The sequence below is a fragment of the Acipenser ruthenus genome, chromosome 2 (genome assembly GCF_902713425.1).
Source record: "Acipenser ruthenus chromosome 2, fAciRut3.2 maternal haplotype, whole genome shotgun sequence".
Lineage (NCBI taxonomy): Eukaryota > Metazoa > Chordata > Actinopteri > Acipenseriformes > Acipenseridae > Acipenser > Acipenser ruthenus.
Window position 1 is genome coordinate 47,038,968 of NC_081190.1, and position 19,290 is coordinate 47,058,257.

A 19,290-nucleotide genomic window follows, 5' to 3' on the forward strand; every position below is an offset into this window, starting at 1 on the left:
TGTGATCTTTTAAATAAAGAATAATAAAACTGCCTATTCTTCAACCTTATTTTCTGCCTGTGTGTGTCACCTCTTACTGTCAGTTGGCTACCACATCAATTACTGAACAAACCATTCACAGAAGGTACAGTGAGAACTGGCATATTGAGCTCTTCTCATGATTTGATTGATAATAGCTTGCACAATGTGTAATCCAGAAATCTAGTACTGATCCCTCACCTACTGGGATAAGCATCTGATTTATCACCATTGAGATCTCTTTATGTATATGCAGTTATAACATCTCAGTCAAATGAATAAATATAAAAGTTCCAAGTCATTCATATTTATACTAGTTCTGGCTTTGGGTTGTAATGTTGGTGAAAAAGATTCCAAATGTTTTGTTTTATTTTATATTTTTATTAAGCAACTCTACCACACTAACACTCACAAACTGATTGTACTTGTATTTGTTAAAAGTATCCTGACATTTACAAAGTAGGTGAAACATATTAGTCACTGTTTATTTTGTGTTTCTCACTGTCAACAAAAGTGTCATTGGGGCTTTCCCAGATCAATTATAAATTCTGATCACTTTAAAATGTTTGCAGCTTCTTGATCCCAGAATCTCATCAAGCAACTTCTTGAAGGATCTCAGGGTGTCAGCTTCAACAACATTACTGGAGAGTTGGTTCCCGAACCTCACAATTCTCTGTGTAAAAAAAGTGCCTCCTATTTTCTGTTCTGAATGCCCCTTTATCTAATCTCCATTTGTGACCCCTTATCCTCGTTTTTTTTTCAGGTTGAAAGAGTCCCTTGGGTCGACATTTGTCTATACCTTTTAGAATTTTGAATGCTTGAATCAGATCGCCGCGTAGTCTTCTTTGTTCAAGACGGAATAGATTCAATTCTTTAAGCCTGTCTGCATAAGACATGCCTTTTAAACCCAGAATAATTCTGGTCGCTCTTCTTTGCACTCTTTCTAGAGCCGCAATATCCTTTTTGTTGCGAGGTGACCAGAACTGAACACAATGCATTGTACAGTTTTAACATTACTTCCCTTGATTTAAATTCAACACTTTTCACTATATATCCAAGCATCTTTTTGGCCTTTTTTATAGCTTCCCCACATTGTCTAGATGAAGACATTTCTGAGTCAACATAAACTCCCAAGTCTTTTTCATAGATTCCTTCTTCAATTTCAGTATTTCCCATATGGTATTTATAATGCACATTTTTATTGCCTGCTTGCAGTACCTTACACTTTTCTCTATTACATGTAATTTGCCATGTGTCTGCCCAGTTCTGAATGCTGTCTAGATCATTTTGAATGACCTTTGCTGCTGCAACAGTGTTTTCCACACCTCCTATTTTTGTGTCGTCTGCAAATTTAACAAGTTTGCTTACTATACCAAAATCTGTCATAATGTAGATTAGGAAGTGCAGATGACCTAATACTGATCCCTGTGGTACTCCACTGGTTACCCCACTCCATTTTAAGGTTTCTCCTCTAATCAGTACTTTCTGTTTTCTACATGTTAACCACTGCCTAATCCATGTGCATGCATTTCCTTGAATCCCTACTGCGTTCAGTTTGAGAATTAATCTTTTATACGGGACTTTGTCAAAAGCTTTCTGGAAATCGAAATAAACCATGTTATATGCTTTGCAGTTATCCATTGTCGATGTTGCATCCTCAAGCAGGTTAGTTAGACACGCTCTCCTTTTCTTAAAACCATGCTGACTGTCTCCCAAGATAATACTGTTACCATATAGGTAATTTTCCATTTTGGATCTTATTGTAGTTTACATATACTAGAAGTCAAGCTTATTGGTCTGTAGTTACCTGGTTCGGTTTTGTCTCCCTTTTTGTGGATTGTGTGAACAAACCAACTAGTTTCATCTAATTTTATTTTCTTCTAATGAATGAATCTGATTTTTAAATGTTTTTGAAGTGTCTATGTGGGGTTCAATAATTTTCAATGGGGTGAGACAGATTTTTACATCTCAACTGCAGGGTCTCGGAAACAGAGGTCAAAGCGACTTGTTCTGTCTGGTTCAACATCACTCTCTTTCACAGATTGTATTGTGCACATATTTAGCCTAATTTTCTAGAAAGATTCTGGGGAAGAGCAAGCACTTTTACTCAAGAGTCAGGACTTATCAGAGACTGTTTATCCCAAAACTGTATACTAAAAAGGTGATCTATTTGCAGTGCTTTGCTATGTGGTCCTGATAGAAATTAAGTAGTGACACCTGGTCTCCTTAGACTTTTATCTGCATTATTCCACTTCTTCATAATCTGGGTGTAAATCCTCCACAGAAGCAGGAGAATGAAAGTGTATTAATGCCAATATTTATGATTCTGAGCTTGGTGCAAGAAACAGGAAAATGTATATGTGAAATCACTTTATTTTAGTTTGCTGTGATACCATTTTTCAAAGGACCATTACAGCCTAAAGTATTAGTTTTGATGGCATGCAGTAAGTTCCAGGCCAAATGTAAACACAAATGACATTCCCAAAAGTCTCTTAAATCACCTTTCTGCTGCCGCAGTATGCATGCATTCAAGTGGAAACAAAAGTAGAGAGCGAGAGAGAAGTAAAAGTTACCAATTACTATACAAAAATGCACTAACTATACAGAGTTCTGGATACAACTACCAAAGGACATACACAGAAACCTTTTCAGACATAAAAGTACATCAAAAACATTAGACAATTATATTCAGGTCACATCAATTTATTGTATATAACAAGTTAGAGTTTATTTATATTCAGAAAGCTAGTGTGATAAGGAGCATATAGTGGCATGTCTGTTTAAAACCTAGGCTGTCATAAGATGAAGGTGATGATGCAGAGACAAGGAGTGACTTGGCACATATATTCTGTTTCCTCTTTTTTTTATATATTTTTTTCACAATACCATTCATAATAAATATTGCAGTCTTATTCTCTATGGCTTTCACTGTTAATATAAGTCAGTTATTGAAAGGTGATGCCAATATTAATTTATAGTTTTTTAAGCCTTTTTTATTTTATTTTACCTGACATGTAGCCGATACCATACCTGAGATAAAACATACAATGGATGAAAACAGCATTCTGGGGTGAGGCAGTCAAAATCACCACAACAAAACAGGAATCACATTTATCAAACCTCTTTCTTTGGTTTAATAGAACATTTAAATTAATAGAATTGATGGACAGGTCTTGGTTAGATGACACAGTCATTATGGGATAGGGAGGATGTGTGACTTCATATTGCTTAAGCTTCTCATGATTAACCCCAGTATAAATGGTAGGCTGTCATAATGAATAGCTGAAGAAAATATTTGGGATTTTCCATTTTTGGTTATATGGTATATGTAATTTAAATTAAAATAAACTACTGTATAAAGTAGCTTAATAACACAGTAGGTCAATGTTGTTTTTAAACTTTTTAAATTCAGACTGCACTATGATACTTGTGCATGTTTTTGTATTTTGTTGGACATCAGTGTAATAATGTAACAATTGTGTTCAACTTTAAAAATTGCACTGGTAATAAATTATACACAGTTGTGATAAATACTATTCTGAGCAAATTCACACATATTACAATATATCAACCTCCTACCTAAATTGCACAAGGAGATGATCATCATAATACATCTGGAGCTAGGTAGGGAAATAAATGTAGCTCAGTGTCATTATTCCTCAACATATCCTTTGGAGTGCTGATACACTCTATTACAACATTTCCATGAGTTAGATAGAACATTAGATCATGTTTATCGCAATACATTTTTCTATCGGTACTAAAGCACAGTCAGTATTTCTTTAAATTTCACATTGAATGTCATTGTTGATGCTGTCTATTTAATAAATATGCCTAGGAGGTTGTATAAGGGGTATTTTTGTGTGGGTTGTGTTTGTACTCCAAAGGACAAGGAATGCAGCTTTTATTTCTGGGTTTTGATAAAGGTTAAATGGGAAAATATTGATATTCTATGATTCACCTTCTCAACAAATAAGAAGTATATACATACACACACCACACTTCTTTGCAAGTAACTACTCTTGTGTTAAATAAATAAAAAAACTTTACTGAAAGACAAGAAGGAGACAGTAAGTTGATTTGCTCTGGAGAGGATGGGAAGAGGAGTTTTAATGGAATGTGACCAGCCAGTGAACGCTGCGAGAAAGCAAAGTCCCTTCGCAGGCAAGCTGAAGAAGAAAAAAAACTAAACGTCAAATCATAACTCTTGGATACATGAAGGGGGTGCACATTTCATATCTCTGTAGACAAAAGGCCAGTAAGAAGCCTGACATTTTCTCAAAAAAAAATCTCAGAAGCATAAACCCTTGTTACTGATAACAAACCCGCAATATTGTTTCACCTTGCAAGTTTTTAAAATCTTTCTGGATGAAAAAATAGGATGCATTTAGCTGGCTCCCCTGAGAACTTTTCAAGAACTGCTTGGGTATTATTAATCACCTGGCACATTATACAGATTTACTCTTTACTTCATAAATGTATACCTTGGTGTCTGATTTTGCACTCCTTAATCTTCAATAAATATACAGTCTTGGAAATGGCATCTGTGCATTTAAACAGAAGTGTTGAGAAAGATCACACTACAATGAGGCAAGTGTTTCTGAAAGACTTAAGCCAAATGGCATTTCTGTCTAAGAAGGACCCACCAATTTTGGCACAACACACCCCAGTACACACTTATTTAAAATAATAATAATAATAATACTATTAGTAAGCCTAATTTATACATGAAAGTAAAGATGAGTGGTGCATCAATGATAGGTTCACATGTGTATATTTGTTTATACAGACTGAAGGTAGGATTGTCCTCCAATTAGTAAAGCCCTTTACAATAATGTTTGTCCCAGATGCAAATACAAATTCTAGTAGAATCAAACTGCTGGCTGTAGCAGATTCACTTTTCCTTTTTCATTATGTCAGCATAATTGATAATTGAAGAAGGAGAACCAGGTGCACTTAACAGCAAAATAGCCCATTTATGTTGTCATAGTATTTAAGTGTACATACATTCCCATTAAAATGAACATGTGATGGATGTTCTGACTATATTTGGCAAATATTTCCTCTAGTATTCATTAAAGGTCTTGGATAACAACCTGAATGGTGAGCATAACATCTTTAAACAAAAGGCTAACCTTTGTGGGCAGTTTGATATTTCTGATCAACTGGAGCTTATATTATATGTTCCATCATATTAATTGGACCCACCGGCCAATTTAAGATTTTACATAACCATGTCTTACATAATGGTACTTTAAAAAGGGAGTAATAGGAACAAACAACAAGGGTTAGTTCTTGGAAACAAGGACACAGTTTGATAATGTGATAAATAAAACCAGCATGTAGCAGGTAATGCAATCAAACCATAAAAGGTAAACGGCATGGGGTTTCATGTTGATAATCACACTCCTGTTTTTTTGTCCAGTTCTATCCAATCACATTTGAATGGCTTCCACCTTTACTTTGAAACTATTTACATTATTAGTTGTACACGTTTGCACAGAATTAGCAACAGATCAAACAAGCAAGGAACGAAAATGCCTGTTCTGTTGAAGTAAAAGTTGAGGGGAAATAAAACTAAGGTAGGCATCGACTGCAGGGTTGTTGTTTTTTTGCCATAGTTTTTAATCCACAAGCTTGGGAGATTGGAAATGTAGTATTGGTGGTTTCCCTTTTATTAATAAACAAGGTAAGACAATGTAACAATGTACTTCACAAGCAATTATTTTTGTGTCTTCAAGTGAAAGCCTGCAGCTAATTTCATTATTGGACCTGCTCTTGAATAAGGTTATATTTTAGTACAATTTCCATTTGTTATTCTCTGCAATGTCTGAATGTTTGTTAAAACAAAGACACTAGACAGGGAGGGTGTGTGTAATTAAGGTTTAAATAGGAAATTGGTAATGATAGACAGCATCTGCCCCCCAAATCTCGCGAAAGGCTAACATTTGATACTGGTGAGTTAAATTGATAACAATAAACATTTTTACATTTACAAAAATCTTATTCTACTAGGAAGACATACTGTAAACACCACAGCCATATAATCTGTAATCTTCTGCTTTAGCTGAACACAACGATAATGAAGATTGGCTGCTATTGCCCATTTTGGGATTTCCCCTTTGTTTATCAATAGATAACAGACAAGTTAAAATAGAATAATATTGCACCATTGTCACTGTCTGATACTGAAGATGAAGTATAAGCTTGGATGAAAAGAATAAAAGTTATCTAGCAACCAGTGTAATATAGTGAAGCAAGGTATTTACATTGAAGAAGTTGAAAACAAATAAAAAAAAACTAGTCCTCCAGTTTCTGGAACTCTTGGGTTTTTACAAGCGTTCTCTATCCATTCTGCACACTGTCATTTTATTTTTAAGACATAAAAACATAGCTGAACAAGTTCAAAAACTAAACCACTAGTTTGAGTGGCACAGTGCAGTGATAAGCTTAATCGGCCAATATGCAAATGAAGAAAATGAGCATTGTTTTCAAATTCTGATGACCAATTTATGTTCTGTGTTAGTTTGTATAATGCAGGGGAAACATTTGACTTATTTCATTGAACATTTTTTCCTTGAAATTTGCTTTAACAAGACAATAAAATTAAACAGAATACCAGAATTATTGCCTTAATCCTTTATGCAATTCACTGAAAATAAGTTGTACAGATATTCACAAATGACTTGAACATTGGCATGCTTGAAAAAAAAAAGAGTTGTTATTCCAATATACTGCATACTTTTTTGCCTTTTTACCATATAATGTTACATTTAGTGTTCATGGGGTGTATTAGGAAATATGTTTAGCACTATAGAAGGTTAGATAAATGCTTGAAATAACAACGAAACTTGTACAACAACATGGTATGACTCTGAGCTTTTCTTAAAAGGTAAAAGTATGGCTTATACTCAGAGGTTTTTTTTAAAGAATGTTGCTTATTTTTATTTATTTCTTTTGTTTAAACCAGAGGCTATTTACACACACACACACACACAAACAAACAAACAAACAAAAAAAAAATAACAGGTGGACCATGGTATACTTGGGACTGTGTTCTAAATCTCCCAGGGAGAATACATTTGCCTTATAAACAAAGGTAACAATCGAATAGCTTTAGCCCTGTTACTTTTTGAACATGTCTTGGAAGGGGCCAGGAAGATATTTCATGACAGTGTCTAGAATGCTTTCATCTTCCTCCTCTTCTTCATTGCCACAGCCTGCAGGTATTGCCTTCTTTGGGCGGGTAAGACTCCCCTCTGCTGCCACCTCCATGGCTGCCTGAGCTTCAGCTTCTTTTTCCTCTCTCTTCTTTATACCGTACTGAAAGGTAGAATGAGAGAAATGTTACAATTTGATTAAAATATATGTATATATATATATATATATATATATATATATATATATATATATATAGGAAATTACTCAATGGGGTTGAAGCCTGATTTTCAAGGGATTAAACCCAATATAAATAGATGAGAAAATATACCATAATGCCAGTTATGTTCTAAGCCTGCAAACATCATATTTAGGACATATTGGACAATCTAAAATGCAAAAGGAATAACAAGTTGGTTTTATGTTGGACCCTTTAAAATGGCTCTTCTAGTAGCCATTATTCAGCATGCATATTGGCCCCAAATTATGCACAATTGGCAGTCTCACTTAAGCGGGATCCAGCTCTGAATCACAGGGGAGTTCATGTCAGGACTGAGGTGTGCTATCAGCGCTGTGAAAATAAGTTATAATAGGTAGGTATTTCCTGTAAAATATTCCAATATACTTGGCTAATTTATTGTTATATTTTACCTTCCATATTCCAATCCAACCCAATACTGTATATTATCTGCTTTACATTTATTACTAAAGTATTTCCAAACAAGTATTGTATAATGCTTGTTTTCCACACTGAATGGACTGACATACAGCAGTTTAATATCGAACTCCAGCTTTTGTTTTATTGCTAGGAAGTCAAGTTTAATATTTTAGCTGTCAAGTACAACACAACCACACACTTTTTTTATTCTGAGACATACCTTTTTTGCTGCAAGTTGATAAAATCAAACATAAACTACTGATGGATAAACACTTTTTAAAATAAGGTAGGTGTAATTGCTTCTGATGTTGTGTTTGCAATTCAATTCTACAAGGTTTGAATCAAATATAAATTGTGCATTGTACATTGCTTGGGTATGGCATGGGACTGCATGTGATGCACTAGTGCAGTTAATTTCCTGGGAGACAAGTGATATAATCAATGTTTAAATTGCAACAATGCTGTAAGACTTTTATTACCCTGAAGTAATGTATTCCAGCATGGAGAAATTGAGTTTAAAATTCCAATACCTTCTGACAATAGGGTCTTTCAATGAATGTATCACAACATTTATTCAGTATGTTACATGTATGATAATGTCTAATCTCACCAACTGCAGTTTGTTTTAATATTTACCATGTCTTAGATGAGTTCAAAGTTTTCTTAGCTTCCTTCTCCACTTGTGACACAGATACCTAAAGTTTGGGCCCTCATTTTAAACCATTGTGGCAGGATTGGCAGAGGGTGAGGCTCAGAGTTCAAAAATAAAGTTTTTATTTAAACAAAATACACCAAATAAACAGGCACGAGGGCCAAACAAAAAGGTTTCAAAACACAAAATAGACACAAAACAAAACTTACAAATAAAGCTTCCAGGCTGGGCAACGCCTTCACTGGAATCAAAACAGCACACACAGAAAAACACTATCTCCTTCTCCTTCCAGAACTCTCTCTCTAGCCAGGGCCTCTCCCCTGGCTTTTATCCCCTGTGGCTGGAGCCAAATTAATCAATAATTGCTGATTATTCAATTAGGGCTCCAGCCACATTCTCACATGTTTTCCTGGCAGGGAGGAATTTAACCCCCTCCCTGCCAGTCCCAACCACGTTCATAAAGATGGGGCAGTCCCCCGTCACATATCCCCCCCCCCACTTGTGCCAAGCACAACATGGCCTAAATGGCCACCTCCCCACTCAGTCTCAGTCCCGGAAGAGGGGGAAGCACAGTGTCCATGGAGGTGGCCATGGTGGGAGGTCCGGCACCCCCCAATTCTTCGTGGCCGGCAGCTCCCTCTTCCGGGGCTCCGGCCACACACTATCCTGCCGCGAAAGTGCAGCTGGGGGAGCTGGTCTCCTGACCTCCCCCCCCCCTCTTCATGGCCGGCAACTCCCCTCCGTGGGGCTCCGGCCACAGTGTAGCGACCCCAGGCGAAGCAGGATCCCTGGCAACCCCAGGCGAAGCAGGATCCTCGAAGACCCCAGGCGACGGCAGCAGCAGCGGACCCTCGGGAGGCGACAGCAGCAGCAGTGGACCCTCGGGAGGCGACGGCAGCAGCAGCGGACCCTCGGGAGGCGACGGCAGCAGCAGCGGACCCTCGGGAGGCGGAGGCGGGAACGGCGGCCTGGCTCCCTCTGGTGGCGGAGGCGGGAACGGCGGCCCGGCTCCCTCTGGTGGCGGAGGCGGGAACGGCGACACTGGTCCTTCCGGCGGCGCTGGAAGGACCAGTGTCGCCGGACCCTCTGGACCCCCTGGCGATGCGGGACCCCCTGGCCCCTCTGGCGACGCTGGACCCTCTGGACCCCCTGGCGGCACGGGACCCTCTGGCGGTGCTGGACCCTCTGGCCCCTCTGGCGCCCGGGACAGTAGCTCCACCCCAGGCGATGCGGACAGGCAGGCAACCCCAGGCGATGCGGACAGGCAGGCAACCCCAGGCGATGCGGACAGGCAGGCAACCCCATGGGATGCGGACAGGCAGGCAACCCCAGGCGATAGCGAACCAGCATCCCCCGGTGATGGCGAACCAGCATCCCCAGGCGATGGCGAGGTGACATCCCTGAGCGAAGTGGTCGGAGCATCCTTGGGCGGTGCTGTGCAGGCATCCTTGGGCGGTGTTGTGCAGGCATCCTTGGGCGGTGCTGGTGGGAACAGCCTGTATTCTTCCCCTGCGGGTCCCTTCATCCCTGGGCCTGTGGGCTTCCCCTTCTTGGGCCGTGGACACACCGACTCCTCCCGCTCGGGCCGTGGACGCACCGACTCCTCCCGCTCGAGCCGTGGACACACCAACTCCTCCCGCTCGGGCTCCTCCCTCTCGGGCTGTGGACATTCGGGCTCCTCCCTCTCGGGCTGTGGACGTTCGGGCTCCTCCCTCTCGGGCGATGGCAGCGGCTCCCCCTCTCTGGGCGACGGCAGCAGCTCCCCCTCTTTGGGCGACGGCAGCGACTCCCCCTCTCTGGGCGACGGCAGCGGCTCCCCCTCTCCTTCTGGCTCTCAGGACGGCGGCTCCTCCCCTTCTGGCTCTTGGGACGGCGGCTCCTCACCTTCTGGCTCTCGGGACGGCGGCTCCACCCCCTCTGGCTCTCGGGACGGCAGCTCAACCTCCTCTCCAGACTCCTCCTCGTCTGGCTCCCAGTCGAGCTCTTGACACGCGTCCTCTTCATGCCCGTACTGGCAGCAGTGAGCGCACAACTCCTCTACTTCCATGACCGAAGCCCCTCCCATGTCTACCTCCAGGTAATCCAGCACCATGCTAGCTATATCCTGGAGGGAAACCGGGTGGTGCCGTCTCTCCCACTCTTCCCACCTCTCCCCATCTCGACGCCACAGCGTGCGGATGGCTATGGGAAGGTCGTGGGGGAGGTCTGCTTCGGGGTGCACCAGCCACTCCCAGATCTCCCACGATGGTGGTGAAGGCAGTAATGTTGGAAGTGGTGGGGTGGCTGCTGAGGACGGGGTTTGCAGCTGCTCCTGGTCCGGGTTGTGGGGGCATCCTGCCCAGCTGTGGCCATCCGCCTCACAGCGCCCGCACCAGTCAGCTGGTGGCCCATCTGGACAGGACCTCCACCGATGATCCTCCTTCCCGCACCAGGAACACCACGGGAAGAGGCTCGCTGGGTCCTCACACAGGGTTTGGGGTGGTGGTGGCAGCTGCTGTTGTTGCTGCTTCTGTCGCTGCCTCTGTCTGCTCTTCTTGCCCATGTTTTTTTTTCAAAAAAAAAAAAACTCCCAAAACAAAAAAAATACTGCCCTGAGCCTCCAGGTGGCGTTATCCCACTTCTGAGCACCAAATGTGGCAGGATTGGCAGAGGGTGAGGCTCAGAGACAGTTTGAAAGTTCAAAAATAAAGTTTTTATTTAAACAAAATACACCAAATAAACAGAAGGTTTCAAAACACAAAATAGACACAAAACAAAACTTACAAATAAAGCTTCCAGGCTGGGCAACGCCTTCACTGGAATCAAAACAGCACACACAGAAAAACATTGTCTCCTTCTCCTTCCAGAACTCTCTCTCTAGCCAGGGCCTCTCCCCTGGCTTTTATCCCCTGTGGCTGGAGCCAAATTAATCAATAATTGCTGATTATTCAATTAGGGCTCCAGCCACATTCTCACATGTTTTCCTGGCAGGGAGGAATTTTAACCCCCTCCCTGCCAGTCCCAACCACGTTCATAAAGACGGGGCAGTCCCCCGTCACAACCAATAACTCAACCAATCCAAATGACATACATGACTCTCATGCACGGAAAATAAGCAATTGAAAAAATTCCACCACAAGCACAAATCAAATGAGGAAAATAAAAATATTAAAACAAATATCAGGGGCTCCCGAGTGCCGCATCCAGTAAAGGCGTTCCACATGGAGTGCAGGATGCGCTCTATAGTCTGGACGTCGCGAGTTTGAGTCCAGGCTATTCCACAGCCAACCGTGGACGGGAGCTCCCGGGGGGCGGCGCACAATTGGCCTAGTGTCGCCCAGGGGGAGGGAGCATTAGGTCGGCCAGGGTGTCCTCGGCTCACCGCGCACCAGTGACCCCTGTAGTCTGGCCGGGCGCCTGCGGGCTTGCCTGTAAGCTGCCCGAGAGCTGCATTGTCCTCCGACGCTGTAGCTCTTGGGTGGCTGCATGGTGAGTCTGCAGTGTGAAAAAAAGCGGTCGGCTGATGGCATACGCTTCGGAGGACAGTGTTTTCGTCTGCACCCTCCCGAGTCAGCGCAGGGGTGATAGCGGTGAGCCGAGCTTAAAAAAATAATTGGCCATTCTAAATTGTGAAAAAATAATACAAAAAAATAATTGGCAACGACTAAATTTAAAAAATATATATATATCAAACATATGGGGTCCAGGACACCTTACCTTACTTATTTGTACAGCTGAATGCCTACACTTTTATTCTCCTTGAACGTGTATTTTTTCCATTGGATTGTACATCTTGCTTGATCCTCAGCTACTTACAAGGCATTTCTTCAGTTTCCATAAATACCAAAACAAAATACCAAATGATGTGCCTCAGCTGTGCATGAGCATATTCGTCAAGCTGCTTCTTATTTTGGTCAGAAGACCAAAATGGTTACAGCTGTGTTTCTGTATTCAGCAATCAGAAAGGATTCCAATTCTTGTTGCCAATGTTATAGGAGGGTGGTGGACTCTGTCGCTGGTTCAGCTGCAGGAAGGCTTGCTGATCAGGAGGTCCTGATTGGCTGGCGAGGGGGTTGGGGGTGGGGGTGGGGTTAGGGTTGGGGGGGCTGCCTACGCCTGTTTAAGAACGCAGCAGCACCAGCGTACGAGGCTACTGTAACGCCATGTCTACACAGATGGGTGCTGAGAGAAAGCCTCTGTGTACGTGTACACCAGAGGAGAGAACTACTGCATGAAACCCTTCCACTCTAAGATGGTGCTCGTGAAGGCATTGCCCAGCCGAGGCCATCATGAAGAGGCTGGAGTCGCTGGGAGGTCACTGGGACTTGGCTAGGTTGATTTGATCCCAGCAACAGTACACAGTAGCATGGTTTTTGTAGGGTAAGTTCTTGGAGCAGGACGCCTCTTTTACTGAGGCTAGTGCTCGCCTTTTGTGGCAAACTTTTATTTTGTAGCTTTGTTTTGTTTTCTTTATTAAATCTGACACTAGGTTTACCATTGCTGGTACCCAAGTGGCAACACCTGTGTTGTTAATAAAATCTGAACACCTGTGAGGAGTGTCAACATCCACTGCTCTGTGTCTGATTCAGTATTATTCATTGACGACCCATGTAGGTAACATCTCTGTTACACCAAACATAAATGATCCAGCAAAGGCGCTCACACCACCACACAGACTACTATGCAGCACTGTATATTTGAGAATAATTGCTATTGTTGGTTCATGGGGTTGGTAATTAACATTATGCTGCCACACAAATAGAACATTCGTATCCTGCTGTGCCAGTCTCTCCTAGCCTGATATTCGGTACTCTTGCCAAGAAACTTGCGTGCACCAGGAAGAAAATACATTCACTTCCACACTGATGTGTGTTATACTTCAATACTTATGACCAAAATCAAGTTCTAGAGTCACTGATGTTACAGAACAGAAAAGACGGCATCCGACCTTCAAATGCACACACAATCTCTGACACAATCTTCTTTCCAGTAAGCTGCATCTGACTTTCTGAGTGTTCAGATGTAGCAGGACTGAACCCCATCTGTATGCATGAGACGAGTGAGAATCACCTTGGTGATAGAGGGAGACAGAGATGACAGATATCTAGTCAAGTGCACTGCACTGTAAAATGAAAGCCAGCCCTTCCAAAGGGAATGACCTTTGCTACTGTACCTTAGCCAATAATAAAGAATTGTCATTGCTCAGCCTATTAATTTGTGTTGGGTGGCAGATATCATTTTTCAGGAGCAGCTCATTGATCACGAGAATCTTCATCTGTTGTAGGTCGGAGCCAGTTTAATTGTGAGCAAAGTTTCCCAAATTACACATCTAGTTCAGGGTTTGGGAGCACAGCTGTTGGCTGTTTTTTCTTAAGGTCATGTAAGGTTAATAGCAAATCCCAGCTCATTCTAACGATGATGCATACTCTGTCAGCTAATTCCCTTAACTTTGATGCTGAAAATAAAGTCTTGTGAGTCAGAAGTCTAAAAATACTGGTCCATTACAATTAAAGTGAAATGCATATTATAAATTAAGTTCAGGAAGTAACTGATGTAGTTTTGAAAGGCCAACATATTTTTAAAGAACGACATACATGTTTTCAACTGCTGGCAAACACTTTATAAATACTACTGGAATTAGACTATAATTTGAAAAGTCTGGTTTTGGCAGTGTGAATGGTGCATTTATAGTTTTGTTTTACTGTGATTCCACATACTCAATAAGTTCTTGCTTCAGTGCATGACTAAACTAATTTATTATTACCAAAAAAACTTCAATAGTATGTGGAAAGGATAGCGTCACAGCCCAGGCTGGAGAATGTCAGGATGTAGACCTAGAGACAGAATCTGCAGTTTTAAGTACTAGTGTACAAAACAAACACATAGGCACAAGGGCCAAAACAAACAGTTATACAAAAAAACAATACAAAACACTTTACTAAACCATGGTTTTAGACCGAGCCACCGCTTCCATTAAAACACGGCTTCACAACTCCCCTAAACACCAACAATAATTTTCAATATCCCACAGCACCGCAAAACACACCAACACAAACACTAACTTTCACCAACATTAATTCCGACATCAACACTCGTGATCACTCTTTTTACCTGTGCCTGGAGCCTAATTAATCATTAATCATTTATCCAATTTATGGCTCCAGCCACATTCCCACATGTTCTGACAGGCAAGAATTTGACCCCCTCCCTGCCAACCCAATACCACCCCCCACCACCACCACACACACACACACACCTGTGCACCGCTGGGCTTTCACCCTGCCACATATTACAGGAGGACTACAATGACAATGCTTTGGTGCTATATTAAAGGAGCGTGATAGCTGCAGTGGTATGAACCTTTGGTACCACAGTGGTAATATTTTTTTTCATAACCGTAGTATTAATAGTAGGAATTAAAACACACATGTCATTGTCATAACAATAAAAAAACAGGAACAACAAAGAAAAATATATAGTAAAACTGAGAAAACTGAGAGAAAGAGAAAGACAGACAAGTGGGTTTAAGAAAGAGAACCTTTAAGCGCTGGTCCACACTGCTTGCTGTTTTTGAAATCTTAACAAACTCACATCATTTCTTTTAGAAAACACAGCAAACTTTAATATTGAAATAATATTGTTTAGAATGTATACTGTAGGTATTCAAAGTCATACTTTCTGAGATTCAAAAACCAAGAGCTAGGCACAATAGAATGCAATAATCCAAAAGCCATTTTTTCATGAAAGTACTCACTCATTATTCAAGGTGGTAAAAACATTACACCTGCTCAAGACTCCTGAGCCATGCATTGAAGAAATGCAAAGGTCATGACTAAGTATACTGGTATATATCATAATGCATTGATTAAATGAATGGTTTATTTGAACACCTTTTCTACGATCACTGCATTCATTTTATATTGCAAGTTCCAACAATGCACTGGAACTGGTTTTCAGCCCACAAGTACAGAAGGTGTTATAATTTGTTAAGGAACAGAAACCCCAAAATTGACAGTAAATGGTCAAGAAATAATATTCTTATTGAATAGCTTATATGGTACATTATATGTAGGGTTCTTCGTTTTCGGTTTTTAGTTTTGGTCACGTGATGTCCATTTAAAGTTATATTGAACCGACCCCATTTCGTAATGAATCTTTGAAAAGTGTTGATTATGAAACAAGATCACTTTTGTTTTTTCTCCTGTAAGTTGAATGAGACGATGATTCTGTTTTATTGATAATGTAAAAAGGCAGCTCCTTATTTGTAATATATATATATATATATATATATATATATATATATATATATATATACAGTACACACACACATATATATATACATAATTTTTAGCCAGCTGCCCAACGTTTCGATATGTTGTACATATCTTTCTCAAGGGAGCCTGTATTTGAATCAAAACATTGGAGGTATTTATAGGTTTTTGACGGCATGACAACTACTTGTTATTGTTTATATTCAAATCCATGATTTATTCTTACATGATGTAATGGTGTTATATATATTGTGACATCATTTTGACTTATATCTTTAAATCTGTATTCATTCTAATTAACATTACTTTCTATAAACTTATATTATCATTCAATGCTGGCTCTGAGGATCAGTCTTCACTTGGCCTCCCCAGCGCATCAGCACATCATTTTTTTTTTAAAAATTTAGTCGTTGCCAATTATTTTTATTATTTTCTCCCAATCTGGAATGACCAATTATTTTATTATGCTCAGCTCAGCTCACCACTACCACCCCTGCGCTGCCTCGGGAGGGCGAAGACGAACACACATTGTCCTCCGAAGCGTGTGCCGTCAGCCGACCGTTTTTTTTCACAATACAGACTCACCATGCAGCCACCCAAGAGCTACAGCATCGGAGGACAGCGCAGCTCTCGGGCAGCTTACAGGCAAGCCCGCAGGCGCCCGGCCAGAATACAGGGGTCGCTGGTGAGCGGTGAGCCGAGGAAACCCTGGCCGACCTAACCCCCCCTCCCCCGTGCGGCGCTCGGCCAATTGAGCGCCGCCCCCTGGGAACTCCCGTCCTTGGTCGGCAAAGGAATAGCCTGGACTCGAACTCGCGACGTCCAGACTATAGGGCGCACCCTGCACTCTACACAAGTGCTTTGACTGGATGCGCCACTCGGAAGCCCTGCATGCACAACTTTTGAATGAATTTTGTTTATTTATTTATTTAAATGTTATATATTTATTGAAGTTAATTAGTTAATTCTTTTCTGTTGAGTCCCGCTGGCATAATTGTGTTCAGTCTATTTATCCATTTACTTTCTTTTATTCCTCTATATGTCGCATTGTCTAATTTTAGCTGTTCTAATACTACAAACTACATCATTTATGTCATGTCCTTGACTGGTGAAATGCTGTACTATTGGTTCATTAATTTTTTTATTTCTAATTAATGAAAGGTGGTTCTGAATTCTTTTATATAAAGTTGTTCCAGTCTCTCATATTTGATTTCATCACAGTTTTTACAGGCTATTCCATAAACAACATTGCTATTTTTACAGTAGGTATTCGTTTTTAGTGGATATGTGGTGTTCTTATGTTTCACGGGGTGGAGCTAGGCCACCTGCTGTAATGTTTAGGACATAACATTAGTAACAAATAGAACATATAAAAGAGCGAGGCTCCATCCTTCGAAGGCCCTACACATAAAGGGGAGTTCCTTCATTGAGGAGACCCGACAAACAGGAGGGGAGTCACCATCTCTGAGATGATCCGACATACGAAGAGGGGTCACCGTCTCTGAGATGACCCGACATACGAGGAAGCTTGTGAACCAGAAAGAAAACACATTGATTAGTAATATTAACACGTAAAAGCGGTTCCGGCTCTTCAATGGCCCAACATATACAGTAAGGGGATTCCGTCGCCGAGGAGACCAGACAAACAGGAGGGGAGCCATTGTCATTGAGGTTACCCGACATACAAAGAGGGGCACCGTCTCTGAGGTTACCCGACATACGAAGAGGTTCGCGAACCGGAAAGAAAACAAAGTTAGTAGAAGTTAGAACATATAGAGCGGGGTGATCCGCCTCTTCAAAAGCCCAACATTATAGAAGGGGGGTTCTGTCGCTGAGGACACCCAACAAACAGGGGAGGGGTCACCGTCTTTGAGGAGACCCGACAAACAAGAGGGGTTCCGCCGCTTGGGGCCCTCACATAAATAGAGGCATCAGTACCTGAAAGAGAAGAAGACAAGGTCTCATGCATGCTAAAGGAGGGGTTTGGCCTGGGTCCCCTCTGACTCACGGAGAACCCTCCTCTATGAGGTAAATGAAGCGATGCTTAACAAAGGGTTGGAGAAAGTGGAATCACTAACCCCCCAAAGGATGGACCCCCGGCTCCCCGCTAAAGATGTTTATGAGAAGAAAAAAGAGAACCACCAATACATATAGAAAAGAAGAAAAGAGAGAAAACATTTAACACAAAAAGACATTTGACACAGGGGTTAGGAACTGTACCCTACTGACTAGGTGAAGACACTGCACAGTGGAAAGGAAAAAGCCCCTTTCATTTTTTTTTTTTTTTAAGGAGGAAACCTTTTGTGGCCCAGGCGGATGGGTCGTCCCCACTGTGGACATACTAGCAATAGACTGATGGGCAGGTACTATTTCGGCTGGTGAAGAATGAATGTAAGCTTCAGCTGCTGATGAGGTCCAGCATCCCATATTTTATATTAAATGCTAGTTAATCTTTGCTCTTGCTGCTGAAGTGGCTGCCTCAATTCTGAATGAATGCAAAGAGTGGAATTGCGGGGAAAGACCTGCTCTGGAAACCAAAATGGACAGCCGAAAACAAAACCAATGTCTTGAGACAACAGACCCGCTTGCATTGATGAATAGGGGGTCGGAAGGAGATTTGGGTTTACGTTCTGTAATGTATTTCAGCATGGAAGCATATGGGCATAGATGAGAGTTTTTGATCCCCCAATTCGACTGGCTTGAATTGAAGAACAAAGGGCCAGCGGATGAAATGGCCTTACGTTGTGCAATGTAACTTCAGTATGGAAATGTAGGGGACGGAGGAGAGTTGATTTTTGAAAGATGAAAACATTATTCTTGCCACAGCTGATCCGTTTTTGAAATTCGAAGGAAAAATAGTAATCTTGAATGAGGTTCAGGTCACTGCAGCAGATACCTAGAGTAGGAAAGCTGGAAATAGAAGGAACTACACCTTCAGAGCATCTCAAAAAACCCCAAAATACTGTTAGGCATATGATTTCCATAGTTAAATCGTCAAATGGAGAAAAGCAGCCTTAGCGCAGAAAGTAATGAAGTTGCCTAGAATGACTATACAGCCAGGCGAGCAGGTGGAGCCGAAAAGCACTTTGAAGTTCCTTGCAAGAGGAAACTAACAACTGGGATTCATAGTACAGTTGGAGAAGCGAAAGACATCAAGCAAAATTGGTGTTGAATTCCTGACAAATCGGATTTGATAGTAGCTGGTGCCAGGTGTAAAAATTATTTTGCATGAACTATGAAAGCCATGTGGTTAAATTGAGTCGGATTAATCCTGCTTTGGGAACAGAAAATCAATAGATGGTTCAGCCGTTGAAATAAGAGGAGGGGTGATGGAAGAAGGAGTGCTGCAGCCATGTATGCTTGCGCTGTATTGAGTAGTCTGCTGAAAGATGGGTTCAGTTGAAAATGAGCTGGCTGAACTGGGATGTCACTACTGGAGTTCGCAGAGCTGTAGGGACCAGACTAAAATCTGGAAATCGCTGTAGTAATTGCATAATAACAGGTGAACTGGAATAATAATATGAACTGTAGATTTGTTTTTGCACATGAAAAGT

General features: G+C 41.5%; 1 protein-coding gene across 4 annotated transcripts in view; it reads right to left on the reverse strand.

Moving 5' to 3' along the window:
• Positions 1–6,642: 6,642 nt before the first annotated feature.
• The window catches only part of LOC117409441 (complexin-1-like), a 60,021-nt gene continuing 47,373 nt past the window's right edge, over positions 6,643–19,290 (reverse strand). For all 4 annotated transcript variants that reach the window (XM_058996628.1, XM_058996630.1, XM_058996627.1 and 1 more), the window contains one exon: positions 6,643–7,341. In XM_058996628.1, coding sequence (XP_058852611.1) covers positions 7,144–7,341 — 198 coding nt within the window. In that variant the 3' untranslated portion in view covers positions 6,643–7,143. The remainder of the gene's footprint in view (positions 7,342–19,290) is intronic.